Source organism: Silurus aristotelis (assembly GCF_946808225.1).
Source record: "Silurus aristotelis genome assembly, chromosome: 17".
Taxonomy (NCBI): Eukaryota; Metazoa; Chordata; class Actinopteri; order Siluriformes; family Siluridae; genus Silurus; species Silurus aristotelis.
In genome coordinates, this window is record NC_139590.1 from 1,927,356 (window position 1) to 1,955,294 (window position 27,939).

Consider the following 27,939-nt stretch of genomic DNA (forward strand, 5'->3'; position numbering starts at 1 on the left):
GAACATTTCCTGCTAATGTAACCAAACTAGGCAATTATAATGTGCAATAATCCAGTCAAGTCGGCTTTATTGTCATTTTAATGATATACAGTGCAGTACAGTGAAACGAAACGTTCTCCAAGGACCAAGGTGCTACAGCAAATATCATAAATTAACAAAGGAAACACAACTAACACAGAAGTACACATACTCCAGACTACCAACAGAAAGGTTACACGTGCAACATTTACTGCAAAAAAAGGAAGGGGAGAGGAAGAAAAAAACACAAGCAAACAAGAGACAGCATGAGAAAAGAAAAAGCAATAAGACTGTAGTGCCGACCAGTACAGTAGGTGGTGCAAGAAGACTTGTCCATATACAGTATGAAGGTTGTGTGCAAAAAAGGATTGTCCATATACGAATCAAAAAATAAATACTGAACATCTGACTGGATGTTCAAAAATGGTTTGTGTGTGTCAAAGCAACAACTCTGTGTGGGTGATTTTACTGGACTGGTTTCTTCTACCACAGGAAGAAACCAGTCCAAAGGCATGAAAGGTTTCCAAATGATGTTAATGGGTCTTCAATACACACCTGCACAGCACACCAGGAATAGAGGAGCAGATTTGGCAATAAGAACCTAAAAAGAGTATAAGAGCATTTGTTTTTGCTGCCCATAAAGCCATATTATTTGAAGAACCCCCAAAACCATACTTGTTAGACAAACCTAACAAGTCTGCTGAGTTTTAGAACTGTAAATGATTCATTTCCTGTTGTTCCTTCCTCTCGGTGAGCCTCTAGCCATGTCGCCGACACAGGGCTTGTTAGCAGGGTGTCAAAGGGTCATGACGAGCTACCACAAACGCTTCTCCTGAAGCAAACAACAGCAGTGCTTTACCATAGGTACAGTATATGATGAGACTGGCGGTCATGGTAGTAGGACGTCCTGTTTATCACGTTGTCCTGAAATATCTCTCAGAGGTGTTTACCTGTGTGTTTAGATGATGTGAATGAGAAGGCCATCGTGTATAATTTTCATTACACAGAGTACAGAGAATCCTGGGGACAAGGGCAACGTCTTCCGAAGCATCATGTTCACCAGGATAGAAACGTTCAGTGTGATCTGTAATCATTTGCAGTTAAATGTTGCTTAAAAGGGCACAAGTAGAAAAAATATGAAAATTATTCAAATGAATAAATGGTGCTGGGACATATGTCATTGAAGAAAACAATCTGGGGACAAGATGGGCATTTTACACCAAAGGACAAGGCAAGGTCATACATAGAGATAACATGTATATATATATATATATAAACTCCAGCATTGCCCACCAGTGTTGGGCAACGTTACTTTTAAAAGTAATGCATTACAATATTGAGTTTCTCCCCAAAAAAGTAACTAATTATGTTACTTAGTTACGTTTTATGGAAAGTAATGCATTATATTACTTTTGCGTTACTTTTGCGTTACTTGTATCTCTTTCACGCCTTACAGGTGTAACAGGTGTAATATAGATATTTGCCATTAAGAAATAATTTACATTAGAGCAAAAGACATGTCTTAAATATTTAAAATGCTTAATAACTTCTTAGAGAACAATAAGATGATCGACTAAATTTTGACCACAAGCCTGAACACTTTCCAGTCGCACTTCTGTACACTGCTTTTCAATCTGCCTTCGCCGTCAGGAATGTAACTATCGTTCGTGTATATAAGGTTGAGGGTGTGGGCTGCACACCGGTGATGTGGAGGGAGAACATACCTTTCGCTGTCATCACGTAAAACATCGTGCAATTCCGTAAATATGACCTCGTCCTCGTCTACATCATTCTCCGCTTCATCATCAGCTTGAAACATTCTGAACGCTTTTACAAAGTTCATGCTTTTATCAGTGACCGTGGCAGTTTATCTTCCCACAAAGAGCAAATGAGCTGTGAATTTACTCTCTCTCTCTCTCTCTCTCTCTCTCGCTCTCTCTCTCTCTCTTTCTCCGCTGTGATGGCGTCGTACATGTGTCTCCCACGGAAAACTTTTATTCTGAGCAGTCTATAGAGCTGCAGTGGTGGAAAGTCTGCAAATGTTTTCTATATTTTTTTTTGAAGTGGTATTTTTTGCAGTTGACAAGAGCTTTTTACCAACACATAATCTACACTTAACCATTATTCCTTTCTCCTTTTCCTTCACTATTTGAAAATAATAAGAACACTTCCATCACAGTGATGTAATGCTCTGGTTTGCCATCTCCGCTTCTGACCAGCTTCTGTTCCCGCTGCTCGCACGTATGATTCTACGTGACTACGTTCATTTTAATTCAGTATTGATTTTTTTATGCAAAATAATTGAACTGAAAAGTAACTCGCATTACTTTAAAAAAAAAGTAACTCAGATATTAATGTGTAAATGTATAAAGTAACGCGATACTTTACCCGTTACTCCAGAAAAGTAATATTATTACCTAAAGCACGTTACTTGTAACGCGTTACCCCCAACACTGTTGCCCGCACTGCACAAAGCCCATTCCCCAAAGCTGTTACATAAGGAAATCGAGCAAATGTTTTAAGCGAATATAAAAACTAGCCAAAATAACCCCAGCTCAGAACTCAAACGGCTAGCAAACTGTAAACTGTAATCTTTAAAACTAGCAAACATTTTCAAAAAGGAACTGATCCAGTTTTGCAGACAAACAGTGTTCACACCAAATATTGATCTGGATTTGTTTCTGTTCATTTACTTTCCATTATGTCAATTAATGGTTTTAAAAGAGCAGATGAGCCTAAGTGCTTTTAAATTGGTTCAGGCAGGAAATAAGCAGAGTAACTGAAGAAGCCGTTTAGAATTTGGGGAGAGAGCGCCCTCTGACAGTCTGTTGGGGAAATGTCTGGGCTGAATTTGAATAAAAATACTGTATTTTCTTACTTTAAACTTTAAACTGGTATTAGTATTAAATGAAATAAAAAGTAGAACATGCTTAGGTAATGCCTTGTTCTAGTAAGTGCAGAAATAAGCTTGGGGTAGTCCAAATACAGCAGCAAGAGTTAAGCCAGAAAAGTATGACATCATTAATTCTGTTTTATTTAATTGTATAAAACACTGAATGGTCTCATGCAACAGTACCTGAGCCTTTGTTTGGTCTATTATGATTCAACACGCCTACTTCAATCAAAAGGTGCAGGCTATTTGTTGGTACCTTCAATACTGAAAACTGCAGCAGGGGAAGAGCTTCCTCTTACAAAGCGCCAGTTATGGAACAGCCTTCCAATTAGTGTTCGAGACTCAGACACAGTCTAAGTGTTCAAGTCATCATTGAAAACATTTCTTTAGTCAAGCCTTTTTTTTAGTAGGAGCAAATGTGGAGGGATCATGCTATAAAATCCAACCCACATTACTCAGGTTTGTTAATGGTGGTGTTGTGGGTGGTCTTTTATCCCAGAGATCCCTTATGTCTGTGTTACCTTCTGGCTCTTCTTTTTAGTTATGCTGCTATAGCAGCCATTCAGGGGTTCCTACTTAAACCCTGATGTAACCATACCTTTACTTAATAATCCTTATTTCTCTCTTCATGTTGCAACGCTCTCTCTCTCTCTCTCTCTCTCTCTCTCTCTCTCTCTCTCTCTCTCTCTCTCTCTCTCTCTCTCTCTCACTTTCCTCTGTCAAATTAAACATGGTCCTGAGGTACGAGTGACCAATAATGCTTCCTTCTTTTCGGATCCACCTGGTTTATCCTAACGCCCTACCTCTGGATGGAGTTGGGCTTAATTGAAGACCACTTGTTACAGCTGTGGCCGGCCGGCAGCAGCCAGAGTTCTTACAAGGTCAAGGAAATATGATCATATAACCCCAATCTTATTGTCCCTACACTGGCTTCCTGTTAAGTTTCGAATCCACTACAAACTACTACTTCTTACTTACAAAACACTAAATCGTTTGGCTCCCATGTTTCTCTCCAGTCTTCTAACCCGCTACAATCCGTCACGCTCCCTGAGATCTCAAAACTCTGGACTTCTAGTAGTTCCTAGAATAGCAAAGTCCACTAAAGGTGGTAGATCATTCTCACATTTAGCTCCTTAACTTTGGAACAGTCTTTCTGAAAGTGTTCGGGGCTCAGACACACTCTCCCAGTTTAAGTGCAGATTAAAAACGAATCTTTTTACTCCAGCCCCAGTCACATCCCACCTCATGAAGATTATAGACCATTAAAGAAGTAGATGCAGAACTCGCAATCTTCCTGTACCATTTAGGGATATACCAGTGCCAATTGGATCCCAGTTCATGTGTGGAGTTTGGACACTGGACCTCCTGGAGTGTTTGAAGGCTCTGGCATGGAGAAGCTGGTGTTGGTTCTGTGATGATCGCAAATGTTGAGCAATTTTATAAGTCGCTCAGTAGCTCCTAGTTGTATAACCACAATGACTGTATAAGACTGTAGAAAGAACATTACTTATAATCCTATACTCCAGTACTCATGTTAGTTCTCATTCTCCAGTGTTCTGTAGTGTTTAAAGACTATAATCACACTCTTGATGTCACCCAAATGAGGATGAGGTTCCCCTTTTGAGTCTGGTTCCTCTCAAGGTTTCTTCCTCATAACATCTAAGGGAGATTTTCCTTGCCACAGTCGCCATGGCTGCTCATCAGGGATAAACACACACCATTCACCTTCACTGTTAATTTCTGTAAAGCTGCTTTGAGACAGTGTTTGTTGTGAAAAGCGCAATAGAAATAAACTCGACTTGACTTATTCAAAGGATGTATATTGAAAGTTTTTTTAAATAGAAATAATCACAAGAAAGACATTCATATATATTTTTTAGCAGTAGTAACAAATGTAAATGCAGACCTGACCTTATAACTGTTTAATTTGATAGCTAATAGATAAGATAGATAATAGATTGATAATTTGTGGATAGGAGATAATGGATACTTCTTTACTTTTAGCAGTAATGTACAAATGTATGTAATTCTAAGCCATTTGGCAGACATTTGTATCTAGAGCAATTTAGATTTATGTTAATTTTACTAACCAGTGGAAGATTAAGGGCCTCACTCAAGGGCCCAGCAGTGGCAGCTATGGGGTTGAGGGTCTTGTTTGGGGGACCAGGAGTGGCAGCTTGGTGTGGTTGGGATGTGAACTTACAACTTTCAGATCTACAGTCTAATATCTTAACCACTAAGCTACCACCTCATAATCATTGTTCACTTTCCCTCTGTTGGAAAATGGATTTTAAAACGTTATAATAAGGGTTGGTGTGTGCTGTTCTTCTGTGCCCTCCTGTGATTTTGCAGCTGTAAAATAATCCATCTGTAAAAAAATTTGTAAAAAGATTTTTAGGTATTTCCAAATCAATGTGTATTTATTTCAGCAAGAATAAAACAAGTAGGACATAAAACACATGTTAATAAAGGAAAATAATTAAAGGTTAAATATGATTATTTTTCTATAACAACATACCTCTGTATATATTTTTAGTTTTATACAACAGCAATTTTATATTTTTTTTAAATTACAGAATGACACATCATACACTATATGGACAGAGGTATTAGAACACCTGATTTCCCCCCATACCTGGTTCTGCCCACACAAACTGCAGGCACACAATTGTATAAGATGTCTTTGGATGCAGTAGCATTCCATTTTCTCTTAAATTGAAACAGAACTATTCCAGCATGACAATACCCCTGTGCACAAATCCAGCTCCTTGAAGACATGCTTTACATACTCAAATCGAAATTGGATCGGATTCAGTAGCTGCTTCATCTTTTTCTTCTTCTTCTTTCGGCTTCTCCCATTAGGGGGCGCCACAGCGGATCATCCGTCTTCACACCCCCCTGTCCTCTTCATCTGCCTCTACCTGCATGTCTTCCCTCACCACATACCATAAACCTCCTCTTTGGTCTTCCTCTTTTCCTTCTTCCTGGTGTCTCCATCCTCAGCATTTTCCTACTGATATACCCCATGTTCCCTCCTCTGCACATGTCCAAACCATCTCAATCTCACATCCCTCACCTTGTCTTCAAAACGTCCTACATGCGCTGTCCCTCAAACGAACATCTCAACATCTTAATAATCAGTAGCTGCTTCATATCTACTCATTTAATGTATCATATCGTTGGAAACGCATCAAGCTGCGAATCGCATGGGTCTCAGTTATGAAGATCCCCAATTTGTTCAAGTGCATCACAAGATATAAAATATAAATATAAATAATGATATTACTTATAGAAATTATCATTTAAATAACATACTTTCACACTACTTTTGACATTTTCGTCTTTTTCGTGTCTTCACAATCCAAATGATGATTAACATGGGAATCAGTCCTGCTACCACTCCAACCCCAATGAAGAGAGGTCCTAGAGATACTGAGACAGAAATGATTAATATTTCACACATTAAATAGAGGAACACCCATGAACAAAATAAAGAATAAGAATTTGTGTTTCAAATATTTAATACCTTTCACAGTGATGGCCAGAGGTTCGGTGGTAGTGGAGGTAAAAATACGTGAAGACGTGTTAACTTCATAAGTACAGTAGTAGTTTCCTTGATGGACAAAATCAGCCACAGGGAACAGGAAGTTGGCTGAGTGGTTAACAGCTGACTGAGTCTTGGTGATGTTCGATCCACTAAAGTCCAAGTGGAAAGAACCTCCTGGATACTGAGGTTCAGTGGAGCAGATAATTGAGAAGCCAAAGCCCTCTTTCACTTCTGAACTATCAGACTGGAGCAATCCATCAGCATCACTGAATGAGATATTGGGTTTCTGCAAGTTCACTAGAAAGCAACGAGCAGGGGTTTTCAGGAACTTCAAGTAAAAAAAAAAAAAAGCACAAAAACACACAAGCTAATTTTGTCTGCCACTGTTAAACATCAGTATGAACAAAATCTACTATGAGAAACATCAGTGACGATATGTTTCACTCTATAATTCTTACTAAGTCAGGACAATTTATTAGTGTACCTGAACACCAGATATTAGAACACAAAGTAACATACTGCCGCAATGTTAGGATACGTCTGCAGAACTTTTGATCAGAAGAAAAGGTGAAGATTTTCAGTATAAATCAGAAGAATGGTGAAAAGATTTATGATCATGCCTAGTGTTAAGCCAACCAGTGAGTAGTCCAACACAAGAAAAGGGTTCAATACACTAATTACGTATTAGACTCCAATAAGTTTTATTGACTAATGTGTTTATATATTTGATCCAATTTCTATAATATAAACATTATAATTAATTGGTATAAATGATAAATTAGTCTCTCAACACTAGTCACTACAACATCCGGCCTGCACTTACCCACAGTAATGTTAATGGAGCTGCTCCTGGATGAAGTGGAGGATGTTTCCCTGTATGTGTAATCACAGGTGTACTCGCCCTGATGTGAAGCTTCTACAGTCAGAGTAAATGTTGTTGTAGACTCTGCAGTTTGCTTCTTTATTGATGTTCCAGTTTTATATAAACTGAAGTCTACAGAGATGCATGTTGGACTTTGAGTGGAACATCTGAACTGAAGGACTTCTCCAGGTGAGACCACAGAGTTTGGGGAGATCCGAGTCAATGTAGGAGCCTGCATGTCTTGAAGAATTAAAAAAATAGGTGTAGAATTTTGTAAATATAGTCCTTTTTTTAATTGTAACCGTTTTCTTACAATTAAAAGAATAATTACTTACTTGAGCACACGACTCCAGCATCTTCTTCATGTCCACAGTTCTCTACTCCAAATCCTCTCTGTGAGCACTGATCTAAGTAGCTCTCAGTTCCAGTACACTGAACATCATCCAGCCAGGTTGGTTCACTTCCCTGACCAAAGCGAGCATTACGAGGAGCACTGACAGCTTTACCACATCCAAGCTGCCTACACACCACCTCTGCATCCTTTAAGTCCCAGTCATGATCACACACTGTTCCCCACTGGGTTTTGTGCAGGATCTCCACTCGACCACAACAGTTACTTGGACCATTTACCAGCCTGATTTTTTGGCCTAAAGTATTTTAGACAGAAGGGTTTTTACTAGCCTAAAGAAGAAAAAAGAAAGTTGTCTAGCATAATTTTTTTCAATGGGTAGTATTTAGCCAATACTTTTCATTGAAAAAATTGATGCTAGACACCTTTCTTTTTTCTTCTTTAAGCTATATACAGTGGACATAAAAAGCGTGTACATCCCTGTTAATTTACAATAATTTTTTTTTACAAAAAAAAAGCCTCAGTTTCAAGGTACTCCATGTTCTCAATTGTTTTTCACTCTGTCTTTATTGACCTTGACTGACTCTCTTACAGCACTTCATTTACCACACATCTCACCGGATTTCTGGCTGCAGCTCTTGAGTCTGTATTTTGCTTTTGGTTGACACAGAAATATCTGGCCACCCACCGAAACCAGCTCCCTTGTTCTCCATTCTCTCCTGTTAGTGCACTTTCTGGGCAGCCCTAACAGCAGCTTTGAGACCAGCATGCCGTATCAGGACAAATCATTCTTATCGGTGCATGCTAAAAACCTCATCTCCACCACGTTCTCTTAGCTGTCTGCTGAATCTTTAGCACTCACAGCTAGTACCTGCACTCTCAGCTCCACTTACCCTGGTCCACCCACCATGCAAGACCCTTGTTCTTGAACCTGAAATCTACTCTGGCAACTTTGGGAAAGGGTAAGTTGATCTTGTAAGTGTTCCTTAAAGTGATTAAAAACAACTGCTGTCAGATTCAACACACATGTAGGAGCAGTTCAGGGAAAGAGATACAACTCGCCCCTCTCTTCTTCATCCTTCTGTTGGAGGTGAGCCAATCTGCCTTCCCTTTAGGGCCCCCTTTCTTCCTAAAAGCCTAGACCACCCTTGCACATGGCTAACTCTTTACACACAAATCTTTGTGGACTTCAATATTGTAGACAATTTAATAATGAATACTTAATTAAAATGATTTAGATAGAAAAAAATAATACACTAATCACTCAACACTGGTCAGTAAAACATCCTGCCTGCACTTACCCACAGTAATGCTAATGGAGCTGCTCCTGGATGAAGTGGAGTTACTTTCCATGTATGTGTAATCACAGGTGTACTCGCCCTGATGTGAAGCTTCTACAGTCAGATTAAATGTTGCTGTAGACTCTGCAATTTGCTTCTTTAATGATGTTCCATTGATATATAAACCAAATTCTACCAAAATGCATGTTGGACTAGATGTGGAACATCTGAACTGAAGGTCTTCTCCAGGTGAGACCACAGAGTTTGGTGGTATCTGGTTTAATGTGGGCCTCTGTATGTCTGAAAGAAATAAAAAAAATAGTTGTAATCATTTTGAAAATATAGTCCTATTCTTAATTGGTTTTGTATCCTTCATTTTCTCCTGCTTATCCGTAATTCGGGTCGCAATCCTCATAGCACCATTCCTTACAGTCCCTCCTGCAGGTGGTGAGCCCACGGGAAGGCGGCCCCACGTCACTCCGACGTCACGGACCTTGATATTTCCCTTGTAAGGGACCCCTGGAGCATAGAGGGTTAAGGGCCTTGCTCAAGGGCCCAAGAGTGGCAGCTTGGCGATACCGGGGCTTGAACCCCAGACCTTCCGATCGGCAACCCAGCGCCTTAACTGCTGGAGCCACCACTCCCAACAAAGCTCGTTTTGTTTTTTTTACAATTAAAAGAATAATAAACTTACTTGAGCACACGACTCCAGCATCTTCTTCATGTCCACAGTTCTCTATTCCGTATATATTGTGTGAGCACTGATCTAAGTAGCTCTCAGTTCCAGTACACTGAACATCATCCAGCCAGGTTGGTTCAGTTCCCTGACCAAAGCGAGCATTACGAGGAGCAGTGACGGTTTTACCACATCCAAGCTGCCTACACACCACCTCTGCATCCTTTAAGTCCCAGTCATGATCACACACTGTTCCCCACTGGGCTTTGTGCAGGATCTCCACTCGACCACAACAGTTACTCGAACCATTCACCAGCCGGATCTCTTTCCCTGAATTATTTTAGAAAAAAGTCAGTTTGTTTAAAATGCTATAAAGTAAAACAAGATTATTGATGAGTTTTGATGACACTGTAATAAGTTATATTTTTGCATAAATGTGCATGAGTACAGCGTAAACAATTAAATATGATTGCAGCAGTACAACTTTGAGTACCATCAAATGTATAATAATAATAATCACAATAATAATTACAATAATTAACAACATTCAGAGAATCATGTTTCATATCTTTTTATACACTTTTATTTCAGTGGTAACAGATGTGGCCAGTGTTTAACAAATTTTTCAGTTAGTAGAATTATTTTGCATTTGTATTATTTTACAATGGAAAAGTAAGAAAAGTTAAATTAAGTCAGGGCATAGGGTCAATGAATATAACATCCTAATAAATATTCAACTTTTTTTCTGTACCTGAGCAAATAACACCAGCATCTTCACCATGGCCACAATTGTGTTTACCAAATCCAGGATGAGGGCACTGTGTGATGTCACTTTCACTTCCAGAACACTGAACATCATCCAGCCATATTGGACCACTCCCCTGTCCAAAGCTTGCACTGAAAGCGTTTTTGATGGCTTTACCACAGTCAGCTTGTCTACACACCACATTTGCATCCTCCATTTCCCAGTAGTCATCACACACTGTTCCCCAAAGGCCATTGTGAAAGATCTCCACTCTACCTGAGCAGGAGTGATTGCCACCAACGAGCCGTATGTTAGCGCCATCTAATACAAACAGCAAAATGCATTTTATTATTATAACAATTAACCTCATTACAACATTGTCCAAACTAAACCCTATAACAAAAACAATCAGAAATGATGTCAGGACTTTTACACAATAATGAATATTGCCAATTTGCATTATACTTTACTATAAACTATTAAATTTGTTGAATTATATATATATATATATATATATACACACACAGTGAGGAAAATAAGTATTTGAACAGCCTGCTATTTTGCAAGTTCTCCCACTTAGAAATCATGGAGGGGTCTGAAATTGTCATCGTAGGTGCATGTCCACTGTGAGAGACATAATCTAAAAAAAAAAATGCAGAAATCACAATATATGATTTTTAACTATTTATTTGTATGATACAGCTGCAAATAAGAAGGGTCAAAAAGAATTCTGACCCTCAAAGACCTGTTAGTCTGCCTTAAAAATGTCCATCTCTACTACATTTATTATCCTAAATTAGATGCACCTGTTTGAGGTCGTTAGCCACATAAAGACACCTGTCCACCCCATACAATCAGTAAGAATCCAACTACTAACATGGCCAAGACCAAAGAGCTGTCCAAAGACACTAGAGACAAAATTGTACACCTCCACTAAGCTGGAAAGGCTACGGGGAAATTGCCAAGCAGCGTGGTGAAAAAAGATCCACTGTTGGAGCAATCATTAGAAAATGGAAGAAGCTAAACATGACTGTCAATCTCCCTCGGACTGGGGCTCCATGCAAGATCTCACCTCGTGGGGTCTCAATGATCCTAAGGAAGGTGAGAAATCAGCCCAGAACTACACGGGAGGAGCTGGTCAATGACCTGAAAAAAGCTGGGACCACCGTTTCCAAGGTTACTGTTGGTAATACACTAAGACGTCATGGTTTGAAGTCACGCATGGCACGGAAGGTTCCCCTGCTTAAACCAGCACATGTCCAGGCACGTCTTAAGTTTGCCAATGACCATTTGGGTGATCCAGAGGAGTCATGGGAGAAAGTCATGTGGTCAGATGAGACCAAAATGGAACTTTTGGGTCATAATTCCACTAAACGTTTTTGGAGGAAGAAGAATGATGAGGATGGAGAGGATGACCGGGGCCATGTAAATAGTTAAAAAATCATACATTGTGATTTCTGGATTTTTTTTTTAGATTATGTCTCTCACAGTGGACATGCACCTACAATGACAATTTCAGACCCCTCCATGATTTCTAAGTGGGAGAACTTGCAAAATAGCAGGGTGTTCAAATACTTATTTTCCTCACTGTTTATATATATATAAATGTGTGTGTGTGTGTGTGTGTGTGTGTGTGTGTGTGTGTGTATATCTATATATATATATATATATATATATATATATATATATAAAGCTCAAATACCACTGACTGACTCACTCACTCATCACAAAATCTCAAAAACCACTGAACCGATTGCAATGAAATTTGGAACATACCTTCCTCTTGGGTCTTAGGTGCTCACTAAGAAAGGGTTTTAAAAAAAATTCGCCCTGGATCGCGGCTAACTCGCGAAAAACGCGATTTCTCATGCATTGTAAACTCTTCGAAATAACATTACGGATCCTCATGAAAACTACATTGTTCCTTATTAGATGTTAGATGCACGATAAAAATTATTTTCAAAGTAGTTTGCCCTGTATCGGTACTACAAAGGGGTAGTACGTTATTTGTTGATGTTACGTTCTGATCTCTGATCATCCAGTCCTGCTCAGTGCTTACTGCTTATTGCCATATTGCTTAGCGTTCTGCCTTCCGTAGCGAAGCACGGGTACTTTCAGCTAGTATATATATATATATATATATATATATATATATATATATATATATATATATATATATATATATATATATATATATATATATATATATATAATATATACCGCTCATCATATTCTAATGTCCCAATGTCCCATCATATTTTAATGTCCTAATGTTCCCGCATGCTATTCGGAGTTTAAACCAGGAGACACCCAGGATCTAAAAAACTGGCCCACTCTCTGCATCATCAGACCTTTTTTTCTCTGCACATATTTCACTTTTTGTGCTACGACACTTTAGACACTGGATTCGCACAGCACAGTGCACTTTACATTTTATATTTTTATACTACACCATTCCGCACACAGACACTTTACACCTTACCATACCGCACACGGACACACGGACACATGGACACTTTACACCACACCAGACCGCACACGGACACTTTATGGACAATCAAAAACCATGCTTAAATTCTTTACTGTTGTTTACTGTTTAACTGCACACTGCCATAAGCATTTATTTATATATATATATCTTTATATCTTTTATATATTCTTATTTTTATATAGTTTTTATACTTTATTTATCTGCCTTCCTTTTCTTTGTTTTATTTTTTTTTAACCCATTTTATTCCCTCATGCTGGACAGGCATAAAAAGCATTTCACTGCATGTCGTACCCTGTATGTATGTGTATGTGACAAATAAAATTTGATTTGATGTTATGCCTGATTAGAAGAGTATGATTTATATTTATATATCTCACTCTTCTGATCAGGCATAACATTAGGACATTAGAATATGAGGAGCGGTGAAATGAATAACACTGATTATCTCTTCTTCTGTTATTAGGTGGTCTTAATGTTATGCCTGATTGGTGTATTTATATATGTATAAATACACCAATCTGGCATAACATTATGATTACAAAACATAAAACAATAAATTACAAAACATTTTAGAGAATTGAAGGATAAAGAGAATTTAAAAAAAACACTGACCTGCCAGCAGTGAAGCAATAATAAGAACATTGGCTAGGGAGAGAAATAAAAAAAGGAATTAATACAAAAGCAGAAATTGTTATTTATTAAAGGTAGACAAAAACAAGAATGAACATCCATCAAATAAAATGCTGTTGCAAAATTTCTATGATATACAGTATAACATGGCTAAACACTGGGCATGTTCTCTCACAAACTCTCCAAAAAAGAATGAATACTGACAGAGTAACAATAAACCGTTTCACAATGCATCCGGAAAATATTCACAGCGCTTCACTTTTAGACATTTTGTTATGTTACAGCTTTATTCCAAAATGGATTCAATTCATTATTTTCCTCAAAATTCTACAAACAAAACCCCAAAATGACAACACAAAAGGAGTTTCTTTGAAATTTGTGCAAATTTATAAAAAATAATATAAAAAAAATGCTCAATACGTTATTAAAGCACTTTGACACCAATTACAGCCTCAAGTATATTTTGGGCAGTTTCTTCCAATCTTTCAATCGGGATCAAGTCTGGGTTCTGGCTGGGCCACTCAAGGACAATAACAGAGTTTCCCAAAGCCACTTCTTCTTTATCTTGGCTCTGTGCTTAGGGTCGTTGTTCTGTTGGAAGATTACACTTCAATAGAATGGACTATTTTATACAGTGCAATTTAAAGCATTATCTAGATTTTAATTTATTATGTGGGTTTTATTGATAATTATTAAATTATTAGAGTCATTCTGATAGGAAGGCTGGCGTGTTATGGTGGGACACTTGGCAAAGTGCTGTGCTGTGCTGATTTCTTGCTTCAGAACAGGCTTAGTTCATTTGTTCAGGGACAATTCAGAAACAGAGCCAGGAAACAGACAAAGTGGGCATTACTGTGGGTATTACTGCTTTGGATTTGTCACTTGAGTGACATGGTGTATTCGTTCTCTTTTACAAATTTTTTTTTAGCAACCTAATTAACACAGCATTTAATGACACAATGTCTGAAACGGTTATTGTTAATGAAACTATTATTGAGACAAATGAATATGTAGCATTCGATTAAAAAGAAGCTAGTCCTTCAAAATAGGGTTATAAACATCAGCCTTGATTAACTGGAAGACGTGAAAGTATTGTAGCTATTGCGATTTATATTCTTGCCATCACATAAAATACCTGTACATGAATAAGATTTGTTCTTAATACTAACATGCAGCATATCAAAATATTACTGAACAGTAGATATGGCCCTGGGGAAATCCACTGTTCAGTATTATTTTAATATGCTGCACTGCAAGAACTTCCAGACAGCAGTGGTACTCTACAGATGCACTTTGCCATGCTATTGTTTCAGATGTACATTTAAAGCAGTGACGGCTTATATTAATAATACATTTTATTGCTAATGTCTCAGAGTTATACATTTTGATCGAATAATTCTCTGCACTCACAGAACTTGATAAGTCGATGGAATATTTTGCACTCTGGTATAACAACAATAATAAAAGTGTCCACTTAAAAATTTTAATGTAAATGTCTACAAAATGAACTTCTAGTTTTCCAAACTGAATGGAAAGTTGGCATACTAGATGTCCGTAACTATAGATTCTATAAACATAAACTACCTGAATTAATTGAAACTCTTAAATCCTTTAGCATCAGTTATGTCCCTAACTTCTTTAAACTAGCAGTTGAACCCCTGATAAAAAAAAAAAAAAACTGACCTTGACCCCTGCCAGCTATCCAACAATAGACAAATAGCAAACCAAACCTTGATCTTCAAGATCCTAGATGTTATAGTAAAGCAGTTATGGTCATACCTACAAATGAATATTGTTCATGAAATGTATCAATCAGTATTTAGGCTTCAAAATAGCACAGAAACAGCATTAATTAAAGTGGAAAATGACCTACTACAGGGTCTCATCTCACTGCTTGTGTTGCTTTGCCTTTTAATTCCATTGAACATATAATTTTCCTTGATAGACTAGAAAAAGTCGGCTCTCCAAAATTGTCCTCAATTGTTTTGCGATACAGTGGAACCTCGATACTCATGACCTTGACACTCGCGACTTTGATGGTTCGCAACTTTTCATTTTGAACCAGACTGAGAGTAACTGGTGAAGAATCTGAAAGTTGGAGAGAAGCCGCGAGTGGCTGGAAAGTTCGGAGTAACATTTCAAAACAAATAAATTACTTAAAAATGTTTGAAAACTAGGGTTAGGGTTTATTGTATTATTCATTTAAAGTAGTAAATAAAACATTTATGACAAGTAATTCACAATTTTTGTTGCGTTTACAGTACATGTACAATGAAAAAGGAACCATCAAAAGGTGAGTCAAAACCTCGCCATTTTTTGTTACTCGCCAGGGGTCATAGAACGCAACCCCCACGAGTATCGAGGTTGCACTGTACTGTAGTAAAATAAATTAAAAGCACCATAGAAGCATGCAGACATTAATATGAAGAATTTTTCAAAATGGCAAAGATCTATTTCTCAGTCAAGATTTAGGCCTCATCATAGCACAGAAACAGAAACAGCACTGGGTAAAGTGGTAAATGACCTGCTCCAGGCCTCTGATCATTGTGATGTCTTCTGAAGCTTGACCTCATTCTACTCTATTTGATAGACAAAAACATGTTGTTGGAGTTGTGAGAACGGTCTTTTTGCTGACATACAATTAAACTTACTTGCTGTAGTTCATATCAGTATACCTACATACATCACAATGTGACTCAGAGCTCATCTATTATATGGTCAGATAATATAGAAACATAAAAATAAACCAGTTGAACTATATGCATGAGGCAGAATCTCAGATCAAGGAAGAAATGCGTTTAGCCTCTGAAACAAGTGGCCTTGTGAACAGATTTACAAAAACAGATGGCAAGGTTTCAACTATTCACAGAGCTGTGACCTTGAGATAATAGAAAGTGTAGCTCCCAAAATGGCACTTCTACTGGATGATACGCTTTAGGATGCACTGATTATAATAGGAACCACAGACAATGCTGTAGATGTGTTAAATAAACTGAGCTGATGCAGAGGTTTGACAGATGCAGTTGAATTTATCCCGAATCAGCAGATTATAGATTTATGGTTAATTTAGTGTGAAAATGACTTTTTTTTCCTCCTGATGTAGAAGTATAATGAATAATGGCTTGTTAGTTTAATACCTAATACATGACTCAGGAAAATCCTCATTCATGATACAGGAAAATCTATTTAAATCCAAGTTCCTTTTTTTATTTTATTTTTTATTGTAAATAAATATTTGATCTAAATTCTTATAAAAATTGTAGTCTGGGATAAGAAAATTATCCCCAGAGGAGAAAATCACTATAGTAAATATGATAAAAAAAAATGTTAAATAGTTTCTTCTAGTCGTGTTTTATGATTCATGATGAAATTCATGAGACAAAAATATTAACATTAAATATTAATATCCTTTATACTGCTGAGCTAAAAAAATGATCGTATACTGGTGGAATACGTTACAAGTATAAGCCAGATTTAAAAGCTGGACATTACAATATAAAATTGTCACTTTGAAATTTTTGTGAATATGAAAATCATTTAATAATGCATATACTGAATATCAACATTTGTGAACCCAAAAATAAGAAATACTAGTGAAGTTTCTGACAAATGAACATATATTTCAGATCTACACCACATGGCAAAAGATCTATTTCTTTTCTTTAAATAAAGAGATCATAGAGAATCATAGGGAATTTACCCAGTGATGCAGTGAGATGAAGTTTTAGCATCCTGGTCCCCAGTGCGTCATGCAGTACAGGTTTAATCACAGTGTTTTCTGCTGCTGTCGTCTCGCTGCACAGCTCAGGAGGTCATGACTGCAGTTTGTGTTGGATGAAGAGGTGGAGTTTCCCTTCCCCCCCCCCCACTAATTTTGCTGATTACAAAAAACACTTTCTGTATTTGCGTTATCTCTGTAAATAACCTACTGTAGTAAAAAGTTGCCTTTTTTATTTTATTATTATTATTATTATTTTCTTAGAGTAAAATTTACTGAATTCCTTTTAATTATTATTATTATTATTATTATTATTATTGTTATTGTTATTATTATTATTATTGTTATTGTTATTATTATTATTATTGTTATTATTATTATTATTATTATTATTATTTACTAAGATTTATTGAGTTGCTTTTTTTTTTTTACTAATGTAGTTTAAAAAAGAACAAGGGGATATAAAGCTTAAACTAGTTGTTTTTAATTGAAGGGACATCTTTACAAAAGAAAATGCAATAACAAAAAAATATTTTATTTAATCAGATTAAAAAATAAAATACAGTCCTTAGAAATGAGTTTATTAGAGGGACAGCACATGTAGGACGTTTTGGTGACAAGGTGAGGGAGGCGAGATTGAGATGGTTTGGACATGTGCAGAGAAGGGACATGAATTATATTGGTAGAAAAATGCTGAAGATGGAGCCACCAGGTAGGAGGAAAAGAGGAAGGCCAAGGAGGAGGTTCATGGATGTGGTGAGGGAAGACATGCAGGTAGTTGGTGTAAAAGAGGCAGATATAGAGGACAGGGTGGTATGGAGACGGATGATCCGCTGTGGCGACCCCTAATAGGAGCAGCCGAAAGAAGAAGAAGAAGAAGAAGAAAAAATAAAATACAGTCCATTGAACAATCTTTCGATTCGGTGGAATAATAATACAAAAAAATGCCAATTTACTTGAGTAGATTTTTAGACCGATAACTTTACTTGTACTTAAGTAAAAAAATTCATTGAAATAACAGCACTTTTCCTTCAGTAGAATGTTTTATTGCGTCTGTCTTGTCCGTCTCCAGCTTTCTTTTTTTTGTGATTTTAGCTCATTCGTTTTCCGCTCATCAATCATTGCACTCCCATCTTTCCTTTTTTTTTTTTTTTTTTTTTTTACTTAGTAACAGATATGATTTAAAATGGAATAGAGTACAAATACTTCCAACATACTTAAGTAAAAGTAAAATGACATATTTTATAAACTAAGTTAAAAAGCAGTAATAAACACAAAGAAATCCCCTACTTAATTACAGTAATGTGAGTAAATGTAATTCTTTGCTTTCCACCTCTGGTATCTGAAGTGTCAAAAGCAGTGTGTAGACATCTTACAGAAGGTTGAGAGAAGGGAAAAAACAACTTGAAATACGTCCCGAACTGATATACCAGTGGCAAGCTGTTAAAACAGTTTCTCTGGAACAATCCTAGAGGAACGAATATCATTTTTTAAAGATAATTCCCCGAGTTTGTGTTTTGATTATGAGGTTGATGGTGCTAATGATGATGAAGGTGATGATGATGATGATGATGATGATGAGGGGGAGTGGTAGCTCAGTGTTTAATGCGCTGGGGTAACAGATTGGAAGGTTGGGGTGCTGTAGGGGCGCTGTGTCATGGCTGACCCTGTGCTCTGCTTTTCATTTGGAACCGGACTGAGAGTAACTCGCCAAAAATTCTGATAGTTGGCGAGAAGCCACGAGTGGCTCGAAAGTTCGGAGAAACATTTCAAACAGAGTTTGTACAAATAAATTAAATAAAAATGTTTGAAAAACGATTTTATCGTTGTATTATTTATTTCAAGTAGTAAATAAAACACTCTGACAAGTAATTCACAATTTTTGTTGAGTTTACAGTACATGTACAATACCCGTTGAAAAAGGAACCATCATTTTCAGAATCAGGAACCGAGGACAAATGGCTCAGCCAATAGCAGCACGGCATCTTAGTTCTCTAGAACAAGTCAATTGTGAGTGTTTTTTTGTCTTAATTGTGTGTACTGTGCATTAAATAAATTGCCCGGTATAAAAAGGTATTTGATTTTATTTACATAATGTATTGTGAATTTATAAAAAAAAGTAAGTTTATAAAGTAAAAGACTGTACAGCACCCATTTAAATCGATTTATTATTGCCTTACTGGTTCGCAAATAGCGAGTCAAAACCAGCTAATCATCAAACACTTCAGCTTTCACTTCCACATCTGGTATATTAACTCTGATAGTAAGGTTGGTCACATCCCTGACCTATTTGATACCCTCTATTGTAATTGTGTTGGGATACTGAAAGTGTTAAGTGGTTCTGGAATACCCTGAACCCCCCAAAACAGGAATTGACAAAAGGAACAGCAGAATTACTCGCCATCTCTGCCAGGAAAGCAGGCCATTAATAAAATCCTAAAACTAACAAAAGAAAGAAAAATGAAATCAATATTTATCCATTTAGAAAAAAACTGAGTAATAAAAATGATATATTACATAAATAGAATTTAAAACACAAACTGCTTCATTTCATTATTTTTATTTTTTTTTATAAAAACAGAAGGGTATAAAATCAGAAGGGTATGTGGAGGGAAATATGAATTTTAATAAACAGGTTCAATAAACAGGTAAAATTCAATACACTGAGTGAAAACGTCCACATTAAGAACAAATAACCTGTTTATAAAGTGTGAAGTATGAAATCTCCTAACTTTGAGCTCAAATGACCCGAGAAAGATTCAGTACATTGACCCTTTATTCCTAATGAAAAACAAGAAGAGGACGAGTTTCCTGTAAGGGTTAAGGTTACTCAGGCATTATTTTAAACCTAAAAACTCAAGTGAACTGCTTTCAATTTTTATTTATTCAAATACTATATGAACTAAAATATACTTTTACATAATGTGAATATTATTTACTTAAATATAAATCTACAAATATATCAACTAAAACTTTCTATTCGAGTTGTATTCTTTTTTTTATCCTTTTTTTTTTTTTTTTTTTGGGACTTATTACATCCTTCTCCACCCATCTCCTCTTGGCTGCTGCTGGGAGGATACTGGGAGGCCTTGATACTGGATATCTGAATAAAATAAATAAATAAATACACATACAGATAAACTTATGAACAAGTTTGTTTGAAAATGAAAGTTTCAACTCTGTAATATTCATTGGAAAGACGTTTTTATTGTTTCTATTACAATAATAATAATTATTTTTATTTTTATTTTTATTATTTTTAGTTTTAATTCATTATGAATATTTCATATAACACATTTAAATCCGAATAAACACAACAAACTCTCAAAATGACATTCGATCTAAATGGATAATGTCATTTAATTCAGAATATAGGCATACTGTTAGTACTAAATTATTACTACTTTACACCCTCAACAATGGCCAATGGACAACCTGTAGCCTACAAACATGTTAGAATACAATACATACCCATATGGACTTTTTGTAGATCAATTTCATATACTTTCAAACATACTGTGTTGCTTTGTTTGTTGTTTACTGCAGGGGCCAAGTTCTGTTCTATCAAAAAAATCTTAATTATATATAATAATGTATAAGTGGTTTATAACATTATTATATATAATTAAGATTTTTTTGATAGAACAGAACTTGGCCCCTGCAGTAAACAACAATCAAAGCAACACCGTAACACTAATAAAAAGCTTTTCCTGGAGTACCGAGCTGCTGAATCCATGCACATCACTATTCGATCATATTCAGACGTGACCTCTTTGCCACGTTATCAGTGAATTACTTCACCAGCCTTCCCTGATCACTGCAGACGAATCCTAAAGAGGATTTTTCTTTGTAAGATTTGGGAGAAATAAATGAAAATATAAACATGAATGATAAAATCCAAAGTGTGCTTGTGGAATATTTCCTTCAAATAAGAACACAGAATAATGCACAGTAATCCAGTAAGCAGCAGTTCTTCATGCGGAAACACGTTGATGTTAGAGAACAATTGCCAGGCTGGTTCAACTAACAGGAAGGATACAGGACCTAAAATAGTCTTCTGTATCTGATAGTATAACCTTGTCAGCAGAAAAAGATCCGATAAACAGGACACATTAAAGTCTATGGAGGTTATAAGTGGAGAAAACCTCATTAACCTTTTAACCAAACCTATACTTATCTCCTGTCATTCAGTATGAACCCAATAAATAACCATTTGGATTATTGAATGTAATAATGTCAACATGAACCAGAATCTTGTCTAGAAAGCTGTAGAATTACACTTTCCATTCACCGTAACCCAGAAGCCCACCCAAAACCATGACAACCCCAAATAATTATTAATCATTCACCAAAAAATACACTTGGCACAATGCATCTTAAAGTCTGTCAGGGCTGAGACTCAAACCAGATTGTCCTTGTGAGTATCAGACACTCTCACAATGAGTTACAGAAGCGTTGTCGAATACAAGTACGATGGAAAGAGATGGACTCAGATGGATGAGTTCCAAGTGCTTTAATACGAATACAACAATACAAGTCTATTTGTGAAAACAATAGGAAGCAACAAAAGAAGAGAAAGTGCTAAAAATTTGAATCCTAAAAAGTGTCAAACAGAAATAAACCCAGAGAAAAAAAGCAAAATAAAAATAAACAACAACAAAAAAGGAAATAACAAAGATGTATCTTCTTTTTCTTTGTATTTAAAATGATAATAATAATAATAATAAAAACTCCTACCAATCATATTTTCTATGGAAAGGAAAGTCACAAAGCAGAAAAATTAAATACAAGTGATAATAAATAATAAATAAGTAATAATAAAACACACACACACACACACACACACACACACACACACACACACACACACACACACACACACACACACACACACACACACATTCTGGTGTCAGAATACACAATACATAACATACAGTATGTGTATAAAGCTTTGGACCATGTCCATGCTGTCCCTGTCCACTGTCCAAAGTTCTACAATTATTCTGTTATGTACTTTTACAAACACACTCATGTTCCTCAAAACAATCCTGTTGATTGGCAGAGGTGATGGGATGGATTTGATCATCTTTTGTTTCAGAGACAAAGTTGCCCACAAGCCCTAGTGACTGGCAGGAACCTCTAAAATAAATAAAAGTGTGAAGTCATTGACGGTTTGAAGTATATGGGGATGTATTCATTTCATCTTTAGCTCCATTGGTCCAGGTCTTTACCAAACAATGCCTCTGCCTTTTTCAGCTGAATTCACCAAGAAACAGCTGAATTCTGAAGAAACAGCTCTTTTGCAATTTAGCCTTAAAGCCCTCTTATGCACTGTATATCCTCGAGATACATCAACTGTGACTGGCATTTCTGACCAGCAAATATTTCTACAAGTCTTTAAATGTACTGGGCACATTACACAGGCATCCAACTAAATTTTAATAACCATAAAAGGTGAATACAGTGGTAATCATCAGTAACAGAGATTTGATTATATCCGCTAGCCAAATCTCTGGTGGTGAACAAGTGTAGACTTGACTAGGCATCTAGCACCGAGAAACTGAGCGAGGGAAAACACACCGTTCTTAGTTTTGCTGTTGAGCAACATAAACTGCTGAATTTAGTGCCCTCCAGGCATGAGGGTGCCGTGGTATATTTGTGCTAGGCTAAAAACAAATCCTAGCTGCATGAGTCTCTCATTCATCTTGAATGAATGCACTGAATAAAACCATCCATGGCTGAGTACTTCATCCATTTCTACAACTGAGCACCTAAAGGTCTTGTTCAAGGGTCCAAGAGTGGCAGTCTGGTATCCAAAAACACGAACCCCCCCATATAATATAATATAATATAATATAATATAATATAATATAATATAATATAATATAATATAATATAATATAATATAATATAATATAATTACCTCAGATATTAGGATTCAGCTTTAAATCATTTAAAGTGCTCGTCCTTAAAATTGTACTTTCAGACATACATAGAAAACTCGCTCTGGTCACCGTGTACAGACCCCCAGGGCCCTACGCTGATTTTCTTCAAGACCTCCTGATCGATTTTGATAAAGTGCTGCTTGTATGAGATTTTAATATTCATGTAGATGATGTAAACAATGCTCTAGGATTATCATTTGTGGATTTATTAAACACTTTGGGGTTAAACAAAACGTCACCGGACCAACTCCATGTTTTAACCACACATTAGACTTAATAACATCCCACGGAGCAGACGTCACTGATATAGATATTTTACCTCAGAGTGATGACATCACAGACCATTATCTTATACTGTACACACTACTGGTAGAGCAGATTAGCCGTGTTGCACCACGTTATCAACCTGGTAGGACTATTGTTCCGACCACTAAGGACAGATTCATAAATAACCTGCCTAATTTATCTCAGTTTCACACTAAACCCATAACTGCTAATAATCTTGATGAAATGGTTAACAACATAGACCTTATCCTCACTAGCACATTAGACACCGTTGCCCCCATCCGGTTAAAAAAGGTTAGAGAACAAGCACCTGCACCTTGGTATAATAGTCATACGCATGCCCTCAAGACAACAGCACGTAATCTGGAGAGAAAATGGAGGAAAACTAAATTGGAGGAAACTCATAGAAAACAACAAAAACAATCCCAGGTTCCTTTTCAGTACAGTAGCTAAAGTAACTACAAATCAGGGCTCTGAAAATTGTGTTCCATCACAGTATAGTAGTGAGGACTTTATGAATTTTTTTACTGAAAAAATAGATAACATTAGAAAAACAATTGTGACAGTTCAACCTTTGAGACCATCTCCTGAGACACTGTTACCTTCAACTCCACAACTCCACTATTTGACATGTATAGGACAGGAAGAGCTGTATGATGTTATTATCAAAGCTAAATCAACAACATGTCAGTTAGATCCAATTCCAACAAATCTACTGAAGGAAGTGTTACATACAGCTGGTGAGTCTCTTCTGAATATTATTAACTCCTCATTATCTTTAGGTCACGTCCCTAAATCCCTCAAGTTAGCAGTTATTAAGCCTCTCATTGAAAAACCTAATCTGGATCCAAACACCCTATCGAATTACAGACCAATTTTAAATCTGCCATTTATGTCTAAGATTTTAGAAAAGATTGTCGCTGAAAAGTTATGCTCCCACTTGCAAGAAAACAATATCTTTGAGGAATTTCAGTCAGGTTTTAGGCCCCATCATAGCACAGAAACTGCCCTAGTTAAAATCACTAATGACCTGTTTTTAGCTTTAGACAAAGGCTTCATTTTGCTGTTAGTTTTACTAGATCTTAGTGCTGCATTCGACACTATAGATCATGATCTTCTCCTAGATCGCTTACAGAATTACATTGGCATTCAGGGACAGGCATTAAGCTGGTTAAAATCCTACCTGTCCGATCGTTACCATTTCGTAGATTTAAATGGAGAGCTATCCAGGCTAATGCCAGTGAACTATGGCATGCCACAAGGTTCAGTTCTAGGACCCCTGCTCTTCACAATATACATGCTTTCCTTAGGAAATATTATTAGAAGGCATGGAATTAGCTTCCATTGTTATGCTGATGATACCCAACTATATACAGTGAGGAAAATAAGTATTTGAACACCCTGCTATTTTGCAAGTTCTCCCACTTAGAAATCATGGAGGGGTCTGAAATTGTCATCGTAGGTGCATGTCCACTGTGAGAGACATAATCTAAAAAAAAAAAAATCCAGAAATCACAATATATAATTTTTAAACTATTTATTTGTATGATACAGCTGCAAATAAGTAATTGAACATCTGTCTATCAGCTAGAATTCTGACCCTCAAAGACCTGTTAGTCTGCCTTTAAAATGTCCACCTCCACTACATTTATTATCCTAAATTAGATGCACCTGTTTGAGGTCGTTAGCTGCATAAAGACACCTGTCCACCCCATACAATCAGTAAGAATCCAACTACTAACATGGCCAAGACCAAAGAGCTGTCCAAAGACACTAGAGACAAAATTGTACACCTCCACAAGGCTGGAAAGGGCTACGGGGAAATTGCCCTGTAAAAAAGGTCCATTGTTGGAGCAATCATTAGAAAATGGAAGAAGCTAAACATGACTGTCAATCTTCCTCGGACTGGGGCTCCATGCAAGATCTCACCTCATGGGGTCTCAATGATCCTAAGGAAGGTGAGAAATCAGCCCAGAACTACACGGGAGGAGCTGGTCAATGACCTGAAAGGAGCTGGGACCACCGTTTCCAAGGTTACTGTTGGTAATACACTAAGACGTCGATGACAATTTCAGACCCCTCCATGATATCTAAGTGGGAGAACTTGCAAAATAGCAGGGTGTTCAAATACTTATTTTCCTCACTGTATCTCATCTAAACCAGGCGATACAGCTTAATTAACCCGGATAACTGAGTGTGTTAAGGAAATAAGAGATTGGGTGACCCATAACTTTCTTCTTTTAAATTCTGATAAGATGGAGATTTTGCTCATCGGGCAAAAAACTAGTATACAGAAGCTCCAGCATCTCAGCCTGCATTTAGACGGTTGTTCTGTAACTACTAGTTCAACAGTAAAAGACCTGGGAGTTATTTTAGACAACAACTTGTCTTTTAAAAATCACATCAACCAAGTTACAAAAACAGCCTTCTTTCACCTTAGGAATATTTCTAAGCTAAGAAATATGTTGTCCATATCTGATGCAGAGAAGCTCGTCCATGCGTTTATGACCTCTAGAATAGACTACTGTAATGCATTACTAGGTGGATGTCCTGCGTCATTAATAAACAAGCTTCAGTTAGTTCAGAATGCGGCAGCAAGAGTTCTTACAAGGTCAAGAAAATATGATCACATAACCCCGATCTTATCATCCCTACACTGGCTTCTAGTTAAGTTTCGAATAGACTACAAACTACTGCTACTCACTTATAAAGCACTAAATGGTTTGGCTCCCATGTATCTATCCAGTCTTTTAACACGCTACAATCCGTCACGCTCCCTGAGATCTCAAAACTCTGGGCTTCTAGTAGTTCCTAGAATAGCAAAGTCCACTAAAGGCGGTAGAGCGGTTAGCTCCTAACCTCTGGAACAGTCTTCCTGACAGTGTTCGGGGCTCAGACACACTCTCCCAGTTTAAGTGTAGATTAAAAACATATCTTTTTAGCAAAGCCTACACATAACACACATCACACACATCACATCACAACCTTGTGCTCCAGAACATCTGATCACATGCACATTATCAACTTGTGCTGTTAATATCATGAACAGCAGCTACGCTAATTCCTCTCCACTGCTTCTCTTTCTCTCCCCATCCCGAGGCATCCTGAGGTTTGGCCAGCTCCAGTCACGTCCCACCTCATGAAGATTATAGACCTTTAAAGAAGTAGATGCCAAAGTCGCAAACATCCTGAACCATCTAGAGACATACCAGTGCCATTTGGATCCCACTGCATGTGTGGAGTTTCGACATTGGACTTCCTGTAGTGTTTAAAGGCTTTGGCATGGAGAAGCTGATGCTGGATCTGTGATGATCACAAATGTTGAGCTCAGTAGCTCCTACTTTTATACCAAAGACTGTTGAAAGAACATTTACTTATAATCTTATACTCCAGTGCTCATGTTAGTTCTCACTCTCCAGTGTTCTGTACTGTTGAAAGATTTATGATCAAACTCTTGATGTCCCCCAAATGAGGATGGGTTCCCCTTTTGAGTCGGGTTCCTCTCAAGGTTTCTTCCTCATAACATCTTAGGGAGTTTTTCCTCGCCACAGTCGCCACGGCTGCTCATCAGGGATAAACACACACCATTCACCTTCACTGTTGATTTCTGTAAAGCTGCTTTGATTTGCATGATTTTTTTTTTTTTATATGTTTCTGTAGAATTATTTCTTTTAAAAGCATAATCAGGCACAGATTCAATAACATCAACATCATAAATCATGAATGTTCAGTTATGTGCACTTTCCTACATGATTTTACACATTCAAAAAGCAATAAACAAGATAATACTGAACAGCACCAAACCACCAAAAGCATTGCTGACTTTTCTTGTTGTTGTTATGAACACTTTTTTAATATTATGTTATTATTTAACATTATTATTAATCAATCAAAGCCAGGATTCAACACTTAACATTTAATTCTGGACCAATATCTTATAATACAATGTACTAATATTATTATTTTAATACAAAGTGTTTTTTATACATGAACTTTTGTGTGACATTGTAAACTGCTTCCCATCCACAAGTCTAAAGGATGGAAAAACTCTGCAGTACATCAGGTAAGCAAAACCCACATATACATAACAGTCACTCTCTATGAAATCTGTGCTGAAATCACTTCCTGTCACAGAATTCCAAAATCCTTTACAATGTACAAGGAAACTTTTTCAGACAATAGCCTCTAATTTAGGGTGTTTTGTATATGTAGGTTGAATAAACAAACAACTCCCACAAAGCAAACGTTTGTTTCTTGATCGGAAGTCCTTTTAATGAAAAAATATCACTTACAAAAAAGAGCATGTGGATCATCAAAGGAATCATCTTTCCCATTACCCATCCTATATCATTCACATTACAGTTATTTGAGTTTGTGAACTACACATCTACCTCATCCCATCACACTGCCCTCTAGTGGCTAAAGAACAATAATATTATGACTTCTACAATTAATCAGAATCACTTCTTTGAGGAAAGGACTAATGATTTCTTTTAAACA

The 27,939-nt window shown here is 36.8% G+C and overlaps 1 protein-coding gene and 1 long non-coding RNA gene across 2 annotated transcripts; both read right to left on the reverse strand.

Moving 5' to 3' along the window:
- Positions 1-50: 50 nt before the first annotated feature.
- LOC310740402 lies at positions 51-26,402 on the reverse strand. The gene is made up of 3 exons (XR_014537641.1): positions 26,299-26,402; positions 2,196-3,921; positions 51-1,958 (listed from the first exon to the last, which is right to left on the reverse strand). It is a non-coding gene; the product is annotated as an uncharacterized lncRNA (long non-coding RNA).
- LOC310740309 (scavenger receptor cysteine-rich domain-containing group B protein-like) lies at positions 4,711-17,336 on the reverse strand. Its single transcript, XM_083566918.1, has 10 exons — positions 17,192-17,336; positions 13,474-13,506; positions 10,377-10,691; positions 9,644-9,955; positions 8,971-9,249; positions 7,656-7,967; positions 7,282-7,560; positions 6,438-6,755; positions 6,227-6,343; positions 4,711-5,279 (listed from the first exon to the last, which is right to left on the reverse strand). The coding sequence occupies exons 1-9, from the start codon at positions 17,220-17,222 to the stop codon at positions 6,234-6,236; spliced, it is 1,989 nt and encodes a 662-aa protein (XP_083423044.1). The 5' UTR covers positions 17,223-17,336; the 3' UTR covers positions 4,711-5,279; positions 6,227-6,233.
- Positions 26,403-27,939: the final 1,537 nt, after the last annotated feature.

Bases quoted from the DNA above. Each gene is read 5' to 3' on its own strand.
- LOC310740309 (XM_083566918.1), bottom strand. From the start codon at position 17,222: ATGCTAAAACTTCATCTCACTGCATCACTGG. The intron at 10,692-13,473 runs GTCAGTGTTTTT...TGTTTGTATTAG, and splicing joins TATTGCTTCACTGCTGGCAG to ATGGCGCTAACATACGGCTC. The intron at 9,250-9,643 runs GTAAGTTTATTA...TATTTCTTTCAG, and splicing joins TGCTGGAGTCGTGTGCTCAA to ACATACAGAGGCCCACATTA.